Here is a 16,890-nt window from a genome sequence, read left to right on the forward strand (position 1 = left end):
TTAGTTAGTGTATGAGTGGAAGCAGGCAGAAGATGGAAAGCTATACCACTTGCAGAAATGAAGAAAGGAGGAGAGGGAGAGGTGGTTGGTTTGCCTGTTTCTACGTACACTGAGCCCACTGCACTGAATCACTGTGCAGTGATTCTCAGCGCATTTCAGCTGTCAGCTGGAAGGGAAGATAGTGACCTGTGGCACCCTATGGTTCGAGTGCTTGGGACAAGCGATACAAGTATTGCCCCATAAATAGGGTCCATACACAGGTTGCCCGTAAAACAGCCTTGCTTGGTTAAAAAAAATGGAAACAAAGGATGAAGCTCTCACTGTTGCTGGGTTTCGGTTTGGGGTTTTCTTTTTGTTTGTTTGTTTGTTTTGTTTTGTTTTGTTTGTTTTTGTTTAGGGGGGTTGATTTTGGTTTTCCAAAACCAGCCCTTTAACCTGTTTGTTCTCTATAGGTCTTTCTCAGTGTCTCTGCCTGAAGTGACAAAGCTAGTGCTGACTCAGCATAAGAAGCCCACATATTTGCTCAATGCTGCTCCTGGCCTCGCTGGTTCACATCTGTAATACTCGCGTGGCTGATCTGCAGGAGCTGCTCCGTGCAGACGTCAGTTGACTGATTGTTATGAGCACATCCAGTTGCTGACTATGCCTTAGCTGACCACTATAACTCTACACAGTTTTTCTCTATTCCCTTCAGTTTAGAGAAAAGTAAAAGTGCCAACTCCAGCCCTGTCGTGGGCTTCTAGGTCCAAGTTCCATGAAGGGACTGCTTTTTCTCCACCCTTGCACACATTTTGCCAGGCTCATGAAGATCCTTTCCCTTATTGCCTTTCCTTGTCCGGTGTCTATATTCATGGTTCTCTTGCTGTATCACATTGCAGCTGGTTGTCACCAGTCAGTCATCAATTTCTCTGCCCTTTTCCCCCTCATCCCCAACTTTCTGTATCTCTGTAGGTCATGACAGGGTCACAGACTATTTAATAGAAATCAAACCTCATAAAATTATAGTCTAAGACACACCCCTTTAATCAAGTTGTGAAGTGCATTAACCACATTTTATGCTTCCTAGATCAGCTATGTGGAGCAAAACGGGAACCAAAGTTTAATAGGAACTGTATTTCTGAAGATGGAAGATAGAGTCACCTTTTCTATAAACCTACCTTACCTTGCCTGGTGTTACAGGATGCAGGGGTGGGTTTGTAGGAGTCCGATATCTGCTGTTTCCATAAACCTCTAAGTCTGAAGCAGGCTATGTACTGGGCCATTCAGACATCCTGAAAAAGCACTTTCTAAACCTACACCTATACCTGCTATATAAGAATTTGAAATCAAAGCATCCTCCCTATTGGTCTGGGTCTAGGAGTCTCAGTAGGAATTTTGACATTGAAGCCCATTTCCACTTGGGCTTAGGCAGTGGAATTTCCTGGACACTCTGTGCTGGTTCTAATTAATTCATTTGACAGATCAAGGATTGGAAGGATGTGTCTCTCTGAATCATTCTTTTATCTGTCTGTGTATCTGGCTGTTTATTTATTTGTGAATGACAAAGTCTCATGTAGTCCAGACTGGCCTTGAACTCCCTACATAACTGTGTTTAACTCTTGATCCTTTCACCCCATTTCCAAATGCTAGGGTTATACAGGCTCCTGCTGCATGCCTGGCTTTCTCAGTCATTCTATTCTGTAACAATGAACATGGTGGAGATTTAATCCAAATTTCATTGTTTCAAAATCGATCCTTCTTTTCCTCTCCTCCCTCTCCTCCCTCTGTCCCTCCCTCCCCCTTCTCCTCTCTCTCTCTCTCTCTCTCTCTCTCTCTCTCTCTCNCTCTCTCTCTCTCTCTCTCTCTCTCTCTCTCTCTCTCTGTCTGTCTTCTTCCTCTTCATCTTTCTTTTCCTTTGTCACCGGAGGAGGCTTACTTCCTGTTTACCACTCTTTGCTCTCCTGATGGTAGAGCCTCCTTGTGCTTTTGGCCCTTTCAAGATGCCTGCTATAGTAAAAAACACAACCTGAGGCTACGAAAAGGTGAAGAAAAGGAGACTTTAAAGAAGCTCTGGAGAAATGTAGAAATGATTCATAATAATGTAAATTCATTAGTTTATTAAATCAGTATTCAATGAATTGATTAAAACTTAGATTTATCGAATTCAATACTGCCATCTGTAGTGAAAATAATGTAGTCACCATGTTATATAATCTATGAACTAAATGCCTCTTGAAAGGGAAGCTTTGATATTTCTAAACCACTAATAGTGCTTTGTGAATGGCACAGAGCTTTACTTAGTTGTAAGTGTAAAATGATATTAAGTAATTGTAGAAAAAGTGTCTGTAGATGTTTAGATCTTCACCTGACTAAACCAACATGTAATCTTTCTCTAGGATTCAAAGCACATCATAAAATAGGATAAGGTGGACATCTGTGCTGTGTGCACATCAATCACTTTACTCTACAGTCATGCATAATAACCTCAACCTCTGCTGTCCCCAAATGCAGTTGATGGTAATTGCTAGCCGCCTGCTGAGGCGTGACTGTAATGCTTCAGTCATGGCTCCTTCACAATTTGCCTTTTAGCTTTGTGAGGTGGAACCTGTTGGTATATGAGTTATCCTGCTGGAGCACGAGGGCTTGTCTCCTCCCTCCTCTTGGGCACACAGCAGCACATTCTGGTACCTCATTATACAGGGAATCTCATCTCCACCTGCACTGTGCAGAACATTGGCCTGAGTCTTTTATGGACTACATCTTCCTGGCAAAATAGCGCCATCTGTGTGAACATCCATTCTGCATCAATTCCTCTACTGTTAAATGGGCCAGGGAAAGGAAGAAAAACAAATGAACTGATCTTGGTGGTTTCAAGGAGTTTAAAATTTTTTATATGTGGAGGATATGAAGGATGGGACAAACAGGATTAGGAAAACTGATACAAAAGCAGAAAATCTAGAATTGGTTGCTTTTCTTTCTGAAATTTATGTTACTCATTCTTCCAAATAAAATTGTTAGAAGCCAATGTTCACCCTAATTTTTGGTGTGTCCCAGATACAGCATCTCTGGTTCTTAATGGTATTGTGGGTTTCTGTTTCTATAGACCTATTTGTGGTTAGATAACATAGTTTCAGTTTAATTTACAGAAGACAAACACACTTACATTTATATCTTTCACTCTTTTAAAGTTAAAGGAGTCAGAATTGCTTTATCAAGGTACCACAGAGACATCCTCACAGTGCCTGAACCAGTCAAACAACACTTAAGTCCGCTCCCTAAAGAAAAAAGATCTTAACCCAATGACCTCTCCACACTGCAGTGGGTGCTTTCAAAAGTGTTTGGTGTTGATAATCATATCAAATACATGATGAAATTTTATGGCTGTTATGAGAGACAACAGACATTTAGGAAAAGTTAAAATAGTATTATACTGTTTCTTCTACCAGAAAACTAGGACTAGCTTAGAAATATGAGCTATCATTTTGTGTAACTATAGTAAACATAGATCGCATGTATATGGATGATGTTCCTAATATACTAGCTAAATCTGCTGTGTTTTCATTGTTTCGTTTAAATGGAATAGCAAGCTATACAAATTTTGGTTCTTGCATTTGCGTATGCTGTAGGAAATAAGGAGAACATAAGAGCAAAAGAAAACATTCACGTGGCAGAATCATTGTACTTGCAGAACTTATTGGAAACTGCGAAATATGCTTTTTTCACATGGTTACTTTTATAAAAGTAGATGTTTGTTGTAAGCAATTGAAATCGGAGGCTATTATTAGCTGATTCTGGTGTACTTCTCAGTCCTGTAGCTCTCAAAATAAACTCTTCCTTGTGGGTCGTTGAAAATGATTGGATTGAGTCAAGCTTGTCTATTCTCTGGATGTTTGTTTAGTTATTAATTTGCATAATTACAAATAAATTATCATGCTAAAAAAGAACTGGGAGAACACACTGGCTGAGAAAAGGAAGAGGCGCTAAGTGGTTCTGTCTTTAAAGCAATGCTGCTGCATAAATCTGTTAGGGAAATCTTTCGTTTCTCTAGATTCTTCATTAATCTCAGCATTACAGAGCAGAGAGTAAGACTGTGTCTTCTAATGGACTTTCCTTGGATTTGTTTCTTTGTCTTTCTCTCCTGAGTAATCTACCTATAGTAAAGAAAGAGTTGTTCATCTCATTTGTAACAAGGGATAAACGGATGCCACTTCTGCTCCCTCCCCAATGATAGGATAGGATATAAAATAGACCAGCCACTCCATCAATACCAACAGGGACAGTCAACTCCACTAGAAATGTATTGTCCTTGTGTAAATACCACTGCCTTATACAGATTTGAGTAGTGTCTGAAATGTATCCCTCATCCTCAGCCTAAAAATTGCAAAATATATTGTAGCATTTCAAAGCATTTGGAGGCTTCGGTGAGGTCATTACTATAGTGACGCATTCTGTTTAGCACTCTTTTATCATAAGACTAGATCATCCATTATTATTTAAAAAGCCTTATAAACAACCTAAATTAATCTTAATTTTCTTCTTTCTTTCTTTCCCCTGTAGTCTTTTTCATTTTTGACTCACCACTCTATAGGGATTATCATAATGAGACATTTTACCAGCGACTCTGTGCTTTAAGAAGGTTGCAAATACATATTGGCTAGTTTACTTATTGTGTTTGAGTGTTAAAAAGTTTGCTGTGCTGCTGCTTGGTGCACTATAAACATAGTATACATACAGCTTTTTCCACTTGATTGCTGAATAAGCTTTTTTTAAAAGACAGTGTCAGGACTGGCCCCAAACACATGGTCATCTTGCCTTAACCTTCAGGTATTTATTATCACCCAAATCCTTTTGTATTTATTTACAATTATATTTTTTATTTCTCCTTTACCTCCCTTTTCTTATTATGCTGATGTGCAATCAATTTCTCTAAAATTAGAATGTTCATGAAATTGTACATTATGTAGCATAATGTGCCTTGTGCATCCAATGATATGTGCCAAAATGATTTTGAAAGAGTCCTGTCTCCTTCCGCCCTTCCACAATCTATGCCTCAAACACTTACCAGCAAGGATTGTATGTGAAGTAGAAATTAGTTGTGACTCTTCTACCTCATTCCTCGGTTCAACTGATGGTGAGCTCCAGGTAGAATTCAGCAGTTCTATCACTTTAAACTTTATCTTTTCTCCTTGGGAGTCACCAGTAGGTACAGTCACCCATGCAATTACAGACAATCACATTTGCCATCTTCTTCATTTTAAAGAAAACCCAAGTGATTAACCTAACTCGTCTTTAATCATAATTAGCATTTACCATGAAATGCTTTGTTTGCACAGAAAACCCAGGGTACTTACTTGAAAGCCAAATCTATTTTCTCAGTCATCTTTCTTGTTAAGATTTTAAGTAAGGATTAAAAAATGTCGTTTTATTCAGAAAAACACTGATGGCCATGCAGCCTCAGAAGGGGAGGACAGTCTGTCAGGTTTGTGTAGGAGGAACTCTTAATAACATCCTTAGCAAGCAAGTTGTGCTGTCAAAGTCTGCAGACAGTTCATATAAAATTATACGAAATCCATTGCAAATAAATAAGCCAAATCAACTCTCTCAAAGATTTGAGTAGTGCTGTCTACTGTGTTGTCTAATGTCAAAAGTGAGTATGATGGGCCCGTTTTGTCTTTCTCCAGTTTCCATTTTGGTTAAAGATGCTTCAGAAATCATGATTAATGCATTTTAGAGGAGAAATGAATGATCTTTGGACAAATCACATCTTTGGACAAATGTCTTTTGATTTTACTCCTCAGTAAAAACAGAGCCTGTCAACACAGGGAGACACATTCACTAGCCTTCCTAGAATCCAGGATCTGTAACTCTGAACTACACTGTGCTGATCAGACCTCCTGTTGAGGACTGGCATAAGAAGTTAATGATGTAAGATGGAGCATGCCTTTAATCCCAGCACTTGGGAGGCAGAGGCAGGTGGATTTCTGAGTTCGAGGCCAGCCTGGTCTACAGAGTGAGTTCCAGGACAGCCACAGCTACACAGAGAAACCCTGTCTCGAAAAACCAAAAAAAAAAAAAAAAAAAAAAGCAGGATAGATCACCATAATGTATGCAACTGTGTTCTACATTGTAACTGGATACAGACCCAGTTCTGCTCTCCTAGAAAATCCTGAGATGCATACCACACCCCTATCATCTCTTTGATAAATTCTTTTCTGTTTATACCATCAGATAGACCCTTGTACTTCAAAGTGGGAGGTAAGAATGATAAATATGAGATATTTAAACATTTAGTACAGTTTATAGTCAAGAAAAAAGTAACATGTAGAAATCAATCTCTAGATTATATGTTGTAGACTGGCTGTTGACTATATAGTAATTCATGTAAAAATAAAACAATAGATCCACTGGCTACGTGGTCACATAGCAACCCTCTGCCAGTGTCTTTAGACATTGCTGAAGACATAAGCCCATGTCTAAGGGATCATGATTGTTTTGAAGGATCAAAATATAAACAGTTGTTCCCTCTCTCTTAAAGAGCACACCCCAGCCCATTATTTCCCCACTAAAGGGAAATTGGTGTGTGTTGAAACTTGACTTAATTTTTCTTTTGTTCCTGGACTTGTTAAAAAAAAATAGCTCAAGCAATAGAAGATCAAAGATGCCTGAAGGCAGAAGAGACTCGGGTGAATCTTGGAATAATTTAAGCTGAGGGACAACTCATGCAATATGAAACATGAAACTATACTTCATAAAATGGGGGATGACTTGTACATGATGTTGGAGACATAATCTAGAAATGGAAGATATTAAAAAATGATATATCATATGTAAGAATTACCATGGCTTGTTCTCTAGCCACCAAGGACCCCTGAAGTTTTAACAAAGGCATAAGATGAACAGATGTGCTTTTCAGAAAGATTATTGTGGCTGTATAGGATTGGTATGATGTTAGAAGGAATAGGAAAAATACTAATATTGAAACAGTTCAAAGTCTGCAGGTCGGAAAAGAGAGCTCTGGCTGAATGGGAATTGACATAGTGCTAGCTACCTTGTGCCTGCGTAAGCTAAGGGCTATTGCAGAGTAAGAGGTAGAATTCTTCCTTCTTGCCTTATATTAATTAATATAGGGAAAACTCTTCTTGCTGACTATCTTTTTGCTCAGACATCTTTAATCTTTTTAAAACTTTAATGGATAATTTTACTGTGTTTACAGATTTGTCCATTCCCCTTTGTTATATTATTATTTATGATTCTAGTTTCTGTCTGATTGTAAGATATTTTAGTTCATGTGGATCTCAAATAATATGTATTAACATACTTCTGTGAAAAGGTCTCTAGAGAGAACTTTTTATTTACTGTAAGTTGAATATTTATAGTGAGCTGCTTTTTCCATTTGACAAATAAGTGTTATCTACGTTTGATGACTCAATTGAAAGTACATATTTTATATGCTGTTTTTATAAATCTGCAGCTCTTTTAAACTCAGACTTGATGGTTCTGTAAGTAGTATGCTTAAAGAAGAGGAGAGTCAGAGTTCCAGCACTGAAACTTAGCCCTGAATGTCAGAATCCACCCTGAGAAAGACAAACATACTTTTTCAGTTTTAAACTAAGCATCTTTTATTTAAACTTACGGCTGATATAATGTCTAAATATGACCAAAATCTAATTGGATGAAAGAGTTAAATTAACTGCATAACAGTTCTCTTCAAGAGTCTTGCAATAAACTTTCATAATTACACACACACATTTGTCTGTATTTAGTATTTTTGTCTCAATCTGAGAAATTTTTTAACCAATAAATATGTATGTGTATGTTTGCATATTTATATAAAATTCAAATATCCATAGAGAAGTAAGAAAGATCAATATGTATATATATTATATGTGGAAATATATGGATGATAGATAGATAGATGCATGCATACATGATAGATGACAGCCATATGATAAAAATATGATCTCAGAAACTGACTATAATAATGTCACCAATGCTTAGCACAAACACACGGGGTTATTCTTGCAATACAAATTGTTGAGTAAATAAATGCATATGACATCATCTGAGGAATCAATCATTTTTAAGAGGAATGTCACTATCTCAACTTTTTAAATAGTTTAAATTCTCAGCCCCTTAAAACATAATAAATTTTGTGGTAAAGTCTCATAGTTTTGGACGTAATTATTACTGAAACAAGTAACATTTTGCTTCTGAGTATATTGAGTCATTAAAAAAAATCAGGACTTACAGTTGACTTAACACTTGTTTTTTAATAATTTATATAAATTTAAAATTAAACAAAGCATTTTCCATTATTACAATAGTCACAATCTGGTTTTCTTATTACAATAACTCTGCCAGATCACCCTGTCACTGTTTATGTGTAGTTCAGATTCATAAACTCTGTGAGTAATAGTAGTTTAATTAAAAAAAAAAAAGGCCAAGAGCTAGTTTCCTAAGCACTGTTAATATATTTTAAAAGGATAGTTAAAACTGTGTTTTCTTGGTTTGAAGATTCTCTACCTTCATTTGTTTCTTGATTTTGTATTTGTTGTTTCTTGGTACAGCTGCTCTTCCTTCTGATGATGTACTTACTACTGCCCTGTCTACTGTTTTGTAGACAGTCCAGACAGTCTGATCATCCGAATCAAGCACCTTTTTATGAGTAAACTTTGTGAACTAATTGCCATTTTAATATCATATGCGTTAACTTCAGTAGCTTCACCTACCAATTATGCCTGTTAACTATAGCTGTGAAGTATAATAGCTAAATGACAAAAATATAAATAGACAGTCATAGGAATAAGAAAAGCAAGAATATCTAATATGAGAAAGTGTTAGAAATACCCTCTCACCCTCCCCCCATCCCGACAAAAAAACTTGAGTCAAGCCTTTAAGGAATATAATGAATATAAAAGACATCAAACCGTTAATCCAGCGAGTATATGTCGGGTAGTATATTATGACTTTTAGCAAATTTTTAAGAATTTTTTAAAAGAGCAAAGAGAAACATTTTTACTTGAATATATGCAATCAAAACAATATTTGACTCAACCATAAGTTTTTAAACCCAGCCCTTAAAAGAGAGCTGTTTGCTCTATCAATCTTGAACCTTGATGTTTTCCTTTCCTCAGGATAACTGGCATGTTTTGCTTTCATTTATGTCTGCTTGACAGAAACGCAGCTAAGTTAACACAGCATAACCCTTTCTAACGTCACTACAAATGAGATTAGCTATATGCAAAACGTCTCAACTGACACTGAGCATGAACTATTTTTTTTTTGACTGAGAGAATTTTTTTCTTCCCCAATTGCCTTAAAATGAATATGCATTTTTTGTGGGTAAAAATTAACAATGCCTTTGCCTGTAATGACCAAAACAAATTGAATAGTCAAAATACAAACATTTTCTGTGGTGTATATAATACACCTGGTTAATAAACGAGTTGACATCAAATACATGTAAGCCATGCATACACCTTAATAAAGTTTGGCAATTGTACTTAAATCTGTCTTTCAGCTTTCAGCTTTCAAGTATACACACACACACACACACACATATACATATATTGCCTCTTCTTCCTTTTAATGGTAATGAAACAGAAAACCTGAATTAAAGTGTGATTTACTGGTTTGCCAGAGATTACAATGTGTCCAGTCCAGGAGGAAGTTAATATTGACTCTTAATGCCAAGCTATGGACTAATCTATCTAAGATCAGAACAGCCTGTGTTTCTCATTCAGCCTGGTCTCTAGTTGAATTTAATCTCAGCAACCAATTTCATGTATTGTTCCATGTGAACTTGTGTGTAGTGCTCTGCCTAGAATTCTTTATGATATTTTATTTGTGTAATTTGAGTGCTGCCTGTGCATTGTAATGATGTATCCTTATACCTAATCCTAAACTCTAGACAACAAAAATTAGAAAGAAAGAGCCAAATTTAAAATTCAAATTAACTGCTTGCCAAATGGAAACCAGAATAAATGACAGAAGAAGCACAATCTTGGAATATTTTAAGAGAGACTTTGTGTAAGTTATGGCAACTGGGGGACAGTAAAATACATGCACTGCTGCTCACATATCAAACTAGTGTAGCAATTACAGTTCTACTTAGCAATGGCACATAAATGCTGAAGCTAAAACCTGCGACTATAAATACAATTGATGTGAACTTGTATTGACTCTGTTGTCCCATCTCCTACAAGAAAATGGATTTGGAGGTGATAAACATTGGCTAGTTTTTCTTGAATATGTGCATGCTAACTATATTTTTTTCTCTGAAAAGTGATAAATTTTGAGACATATCTCAAATGCATTTATGTCTGGGCTATTGTTTCCTATCACAAATACCATTACTTGCTATCTCAAGTATTTTGACTCTGTCTTTCATACAAGAGAATTTTGTCACTTTACTCTTTCAGAATAACAATTGGTGGCAAGTATCAGAACCTAACATTCCTGTGGGCACCAGGATAAAAGCATATTTTAAATATCATCTTGACAAATGTTATAAAATCATAGGGATAGTGACTTGATGGTACGTGTCTCATCCAAGAAGATTGGCCACTACTTTATGTTAACCAGATACTGCAATGTTAAAATATGAACCAGCTATTGTCAGATATTCACCTCCCAAAAGCAGGAAGAGGCATTAATTTTTGTAATAGGAACTGATCCAAAATGTTAAAAATCACTACCTGGGACAAGTATGTTTAGAGGCCGGTGCCAGCACGTGAGCTTCCAGACAGAGACCTGCTTCCCTGAAAGTGATCACATTGCACCTCAGCTAAGATCTTCCTGAATTCTTATGAGCTTTGTTCTTTTGATTTAGAGGGACTTGTTCTCCTCAGTGCTCCCCCATCCCTGGCTCTGCCTGTATTCTCAATCCCCTTTGCTCTTTCACTGTCCAATCGACATTAGAACACTAAAGGATGCCCTCTCGTTATTTCTCTAGAGATAGAAAGCTCTGTCACTGGTCAAGAGTCACCCTTTATTCCCCTGTGCTTTCCCACCTGCTGTCTTGGGTGCCTCTTATCTTTCCATTCTGTTTGATGCTTCCAGTACTATTATTAGGTAAAGGTAAAGCCTGACTATGCTAGGCATCTTGTCTCATGGAATTCTGAATCTCTGAACTTGCAGGAAACAATGTGGATCATCTCCTTTCTACATTCCTCCTAGAAGAAGTAGTTTTTTCTTCTTTCTCATTGTTCTGTCCCTCAGTATCTTCAACACACCTGGCAAGTAGGAGTTTAAGAAGAATTAATGTATTGATGGGAATTTGCTATTTTATTCTCTCTTTCTTTCTGCTCTGGTTCATTCATCATGTGAACTTGTCTTTAATGGAAATTATGTGACAAGCATTTACCTCATGTCATTTGAAGTATACAAGTTCTTAACTAGGGATTGGAAGCTATTCTCTTTAGGAAAACAAACAAACAAACAAAAAAAAAAACGTATCCAGTGGTCTGCTTCATCTTAATAAAATGTCCCATAACGTTTAAAATATAAGCCCCAGATTTTCCACTATACTTTGTTGATTTCTGAGGCAACAGTTTTAAATTCTCTTTCCTGGAAAACTATAATAGAATTAGATTGTCCTACATATCTCTAAATCAATGAATACCTGTTGCTTAGTTTATCAGATGTCTAACCTGGCATGCCAAATACCCCTGTGGGAAGCCACATAAGTTACACCCTATATGTATAATGTAAATACAAAAGATTCAGTCAAAAGCAAGCTGCCATGAATTAATTTTATTCCTTACAAGGTTACAAACTGATACTTCAAAACTATTACCTCACTGTAAATATATCCTTTAATTCTTAACTATTTCGTTACTTAACAAAAGTAATATGCCTAAGCTCACTCAATTGTTCTTACTATTAGCAAATAATTTTTTAACTAACCAGTACCCCAGAGCTCTTGACTCTAGCTGCATATGTATCAAAATATGGCCTAGTCGGCCATCACTGGAAAGAGAGGCCCATTGGACACACAAACTTTATATGCCCCAGTACAGGGGAAAGCCAGGGCCAAAAAATGGGAATGGGTGGGTAGGGAAGTAGGGGGGAGGGTATGGGGGACTTTTGGGATAGCATTGGAAATGTAATTGAGGAAAATACATAATAAAAAATATATATATTAAAAAAAATCAAATCTCAAAAGTAGCATTAATCACTTAGGCATGAATAAAAATGTGAGAGTCCAATTTTACATAACTCCAAACACATGCATTCTTAGAAAACCAGCTGAGCACATCCCCATTTTCTATATATTTTCACAAATTCCTATAATTCTCTTTATTTATGACCTAAATCTTTAAATCACAGTTTTCCAAACTTTTATTTTTTTTAAGTAGTATTCCCCCTTTATTGAAAATAATCCCTTCTCATACAGTATTTTCTGATCACAGTTTTCCCTCCCCCTATTCCTCCTAGTTCTTCCTCAACCTCCATTCCCATCTAGATCTACTGCCTTCTGTCTCCTATTAGAGAAGAACAGCCTTGCAAGAGATAACTACAAAACACAACAAAATAAAATATAATGAGAGAAAACAAACAAAAAAACCAATCACTTAATAATTGGATAAGGCAAACAAACAAAAGAAAAAGAACACAAGAGAAGGCACAAGAATCAGAAACTCATTTGTTCACACACTCACAAGTGCTATAAAAAATAGAAAAAACAGAAACAATATATAACATAATATATGCCCAGTGAACCTGGTACAGACATGTCTAAGCCTCAGTCTCTGTGACTTTATATGAACTTTGCTCATTTGATTTAGAGCGACTTACAAACCTACTATCCTCAATGCCTAACCCCCACCACATAACACACACACACACACACACACACACACACACAACACACACACATATTACACTCTTCTCTTTCCTGGGGCTCCCTGAACTCTGATGAGAGGAATTTGATGGAGACATACTATTTAGAGCTGTGTGTTCCAAGATGTCTCTGGCTCTTGGTGTAAAATCTGGCTGTGGGTCTCTGTATTTGTTCCCATCTGCTGCAGAAGGAAGCCGCTCTGATGTTGGCTGATTAAGACACTTATCTATGAGTCTAACAGAATAACATTAGGTGCCATTTTGTTACTATGGTTTAAAAGATAAGTTGTATTTGGTTTTACCCTAGGTCTCTGGGCTATCTAATCTCTGGTTCTTGGTCATATACACAAAGTAGGATTTGGGCAGCATCTCATGGAGTGAGCTGTAAGCCAAATCAGATGCTTGCTGGTCATTCCCAAAGCTTTTGTGCCACCATTGACCTAGCCTATTTGTATGAAGGGCAGCATTGTAGATCAAAGGGTTTGTAGCTGGGCTTGGTGTTTATTTTTCTATTTTGGTAGTCTGCAGAGTACCTTACTATATCAAAGACACTAGAACATAGAAGTGAAGGCTCTATGTAGGCACCAGCTCACCGTGTTGAATGAGTTGTGTGGAAGTTGTCTTCACCTATATGGTCTTGCTGTCAGTTTATGGAGAGCAAGGTATTGTCTTGGCAACAGCCTGAATTGTTTATCAATTTCTATCAGATCCCTTTGGCCAACAGCTCAATTGTATGTAACTGAGTCCCAATACTGGAGTCTTTGTTTGTTGACAATAGCTGGCCAGTTGAGACTCTGTCTCCTCCATTATTTGAAGTCTTCACTAGGATTGCCTTTATATATTTAAGGAGGTTTACACTGAACGAGGTTTCCATACTACTCCTCAAATGTTCCTCAATTCTAGTTGTCTCTTTCCTTATTACCTCCCTAAACCCTAACTTCCCTCCTCTTTCACACCTTCTCTTCCTAATCCCATATTCCCCGACAGACACATGCAATCCACCCATAAAATCTATTCTATTTCCCTCCCCCAGGGAGATTCATGTGTCTTCCCCTAGTTCCTTCCTCTACACCTAATCTCTTTGTGTCTATAAATTGTAGCATCTTTACCATTTACTTAATGGCTAATATCCATATATAAACAAATACATATCATATTTATCTTTGTGAGTATTAGAAAGCTATCTCAGTCAGACTGAGTTATCTCAACCAGGATAACTGTTTCTAAATCTGTCCAGTTGCCTGAAAATTTCAAAGTATACTTTTTTTTATCCGCTGAGCAATACTCCATTGTGTAAATGTACCCCTTTTTCTTTATTCGAAATTCTGTTGTTTCCAATTTCTAGCTATTATGAACAGAGCGACAATAAACATGGTTGTTTTAGTTAGGGTCCATTGCTGTGAAAAGACATCCCATCACCAAGGTAACTCTTACAAAAGACATTTAATTGAGGATAGCTTACAGGTTCAGAGGTTCAGTTCAGTACCATCAAGGCAGGAAACATGGCAGTGTCTAGGCAGTCATGGTGCTGGAGGAGCTGAGAGTTCAACCTCTGATCGGAAGGCAGGCAGGATATAACTCTCTCCAATGTGGCTAGGAGAAAAGTCTCAAAGCCCACCCCAACAGTGACATACTTCCTCCAACAAGACCACACCTACTCCAACAAGGCTGTGGCACTCCCAGTAGTGTCTCATTGTACTGGATAATCAATGTAAAAATTGAAATAGTTCATGGACATATGATAACATGTCTAATAAACAGCAAAATATATTTTCTTTATGAATTTGCAAAATTTTCATCTTTATTCACACGCTGAACATAGATACTTACAAGAGGAAGTAGATAGGACAATGGCTTCTAAAGATATTTGTATTTTCATCTCCAGAATTTTTTAATGACTTAAATTATTTTACAATTCAGAATTAAGATTGCAGATTAAATAAAGCTATCAGTCACCTGACTCTATGATAAGAAAATTCAGGTCCATTCAGGTCAGTCCAGCATAAACACAAATGTCCTTAGAAGTTAAAGATGACATCAGAAATGTGATTGGGAGAAATAACCTTAGCTAGACAAAAGAGAAGGCCTTGACCAAAGGAAATTGACAGCTTCTAGAAGCTTCCAAAGACAAAGGAAGAAGGTCTCCCATAGGGCCTGTAGAAATGAGTTGATGCGTTTTTTACATCTGTCAATACCCAGTGAGACTTAATCAAAATTTCTGAACATAAGTGTAAAATAATTAGCTAACACCATTTCATTGTAAATAACTATATTTACAGCATTGTGTTTTGGCAGCAGCTGGTGCCATGATCCTGATCCTGCTTTTTCTCCTTCTCCTTTTGCTCCTCCTCCTTCTCCTCCTCCTTCTCTCCATCCTCCTCATCTTCATCCTCCTCCTCTTCTTCTTCCTCCTTCTCCTATTCCTCCACCTCTTCTTCATCCTCCTCTTCTTCATCACCCCCTCCTCTTCTTCCTCTTCCTCCTCCTCCTCTTCTAATTCTTCTTCTCCCCTCCCTCCTCTTTTCAGATTTATCTATTACTGAAACTACATTAATAAAATAGTTCCTTTTCAGGTGTTCCTTAAGAATTGTCAGTCTGTTTATATGTCAAATTGCTCATCTTCAGGAGGCAATCCACAGCAGTCAAGAAATAAGAAGGAATGAACAAGAAGTTTCTAAAGGACATGGAACTGATGTCTTCAAAGCAGAAATGGTAATTACCTAAGAGCACAGTGATTTTCAAATGGCCTTCAGAACTGTGTAGAATTTCTGACTTTGCTATAAGCATATGTTTTAGTACATGTATTTAATATAAATATACAGCAGTGTGTCTAACCCTGCTTTCCAGTTAGAAATATTTTTTTAATTAAACAAGCACCCTAAAAATATGCCTGCTGCTAGAGGCTGTTCACATATGTTCTGTTGTAACTTGAGTACACATTAAAGTAAACAATAGTAATAGTAGCTAGCATCCCTTGATGCATACCAAATTCTCAGAAGAAAAGCACTGTAAAATGCAGATTATGTTCACTGCTCAAATCACCGAATTCTTCAAAACAATTATTCTTTTTAAAATTGTCTTTAAACACAGATGTCACATCTTGAAAAGCACACTGAGGAAACAAAGCAAGCTTCGCAGTTTCATCAATATGTTCAAGAAACAGGTAACAGCCTGGCACTGTTGGTCCAGCTCTATCTTTGTCCTTTGGGTATGTCTGGGTTTGGAAGACTTTCAAAAGCCAGTCCTCCCCACCAAGCAACTTTAGTAACTATGACTCATGTTCCCTAAGAGGGCTAGATAGCATTTCTGCATATAATTAGATTTTGTCTCTGGTAGTACATGTAATATCTTTTAAATAGCTCTCTTTGTCCATCAGGCCTATGATAAATTCACCTAAACTCCAAATAGTTGATAAGATAAGAGCTACTGATTTTTTTTTTTTTTTACCTTGGGACCCAGAATAAAATTTATTGCTTATAAAGCACTCTGACAATAAAATTACCTACATTATATCAATATTAATAACAAATATAGGAACTAATATATTTAATTCTCAACATACAAATAAGTGTTGAGATTACATGGAAATTTCTAGATGTTTTCAGGAAATGAAGTGCAGCTGTCTACTTGTACAAGACTCGCTTCCCTGATAAGTAGAAAGGAAAGATTTAACCCTGCTGTGTCCTAACTATCACTTGAGTCTTGCTGCTTACAACAGTATTCTAGCTGTCAGGCTTGATGACTCGTGCTAATAACCCTGGCATTTAGGAGGTTCAAGCAAAAGGATTGCTGCAGGTTCAAGGACAACCTGTGCTATACAGTAAGGTGTAGCCCAGCCTGGACTATAAACAGAAATCTTCTCAAAATATTCAAAGGCAAACAAACAAATAAGAAAAGTAGGCCTCCATTACTTCTTTTGTTCTTTAAGATGTTTTATTTTTACTGAGTATAGAATTGGAACACAGTTGTAGAAGTTTTGAAAATATCCCCATCCAGAAATAACCACTCCAAATATCTTTTAAAGTTTATTTTTATTTTTGTAGTGTGTGTGTGTTTGTGTGTGTGTGT

At 36.9% G+C, this 16,890-nt stretch overlaps 1 protein-coding gene across 2 annotated transcripts in view; it reads left to right on the forward strand.

Annotated features, from left to right (window-relative positions):
• Xirp2 (xin actin binding repeat containing 2) overlaps positions 1-16,890 on the forward strand; it is a 79,145-nt gene that overhangs the window by 41,990 nt on the left and 20,265 nt on the right. For both annotated transcript variants that reach the window (XM_021152804.2, XM_021152794.2), the window contains exons 4-5: positions 15,448-15,534; positions 15,913-15,985. In XM_021152804.2, the coding sequence (XP_021008463.1) occupies positions 15,448-15,534; positions 15,913-15,985 (160 nt within the window). The remainder of the gene's footprint in view (positions 1-15,447; positions 15,535-15,912; positions 15,986-16,890) is intronic.

The sequence above is a fragment of the Mus caroli genome, chromosome 2, assembly GCF_900094665.2.
Source record: "Mus caroli chromosome 2, CAROLI_EIJ_v1.1, whole genome shotgun sequence".
NCBI classification, from domain to species: Eukaryota; Metazoa; Chordata; class Mammalia; order Rodentia; family Muridae; genus Mus; species Mus caroli.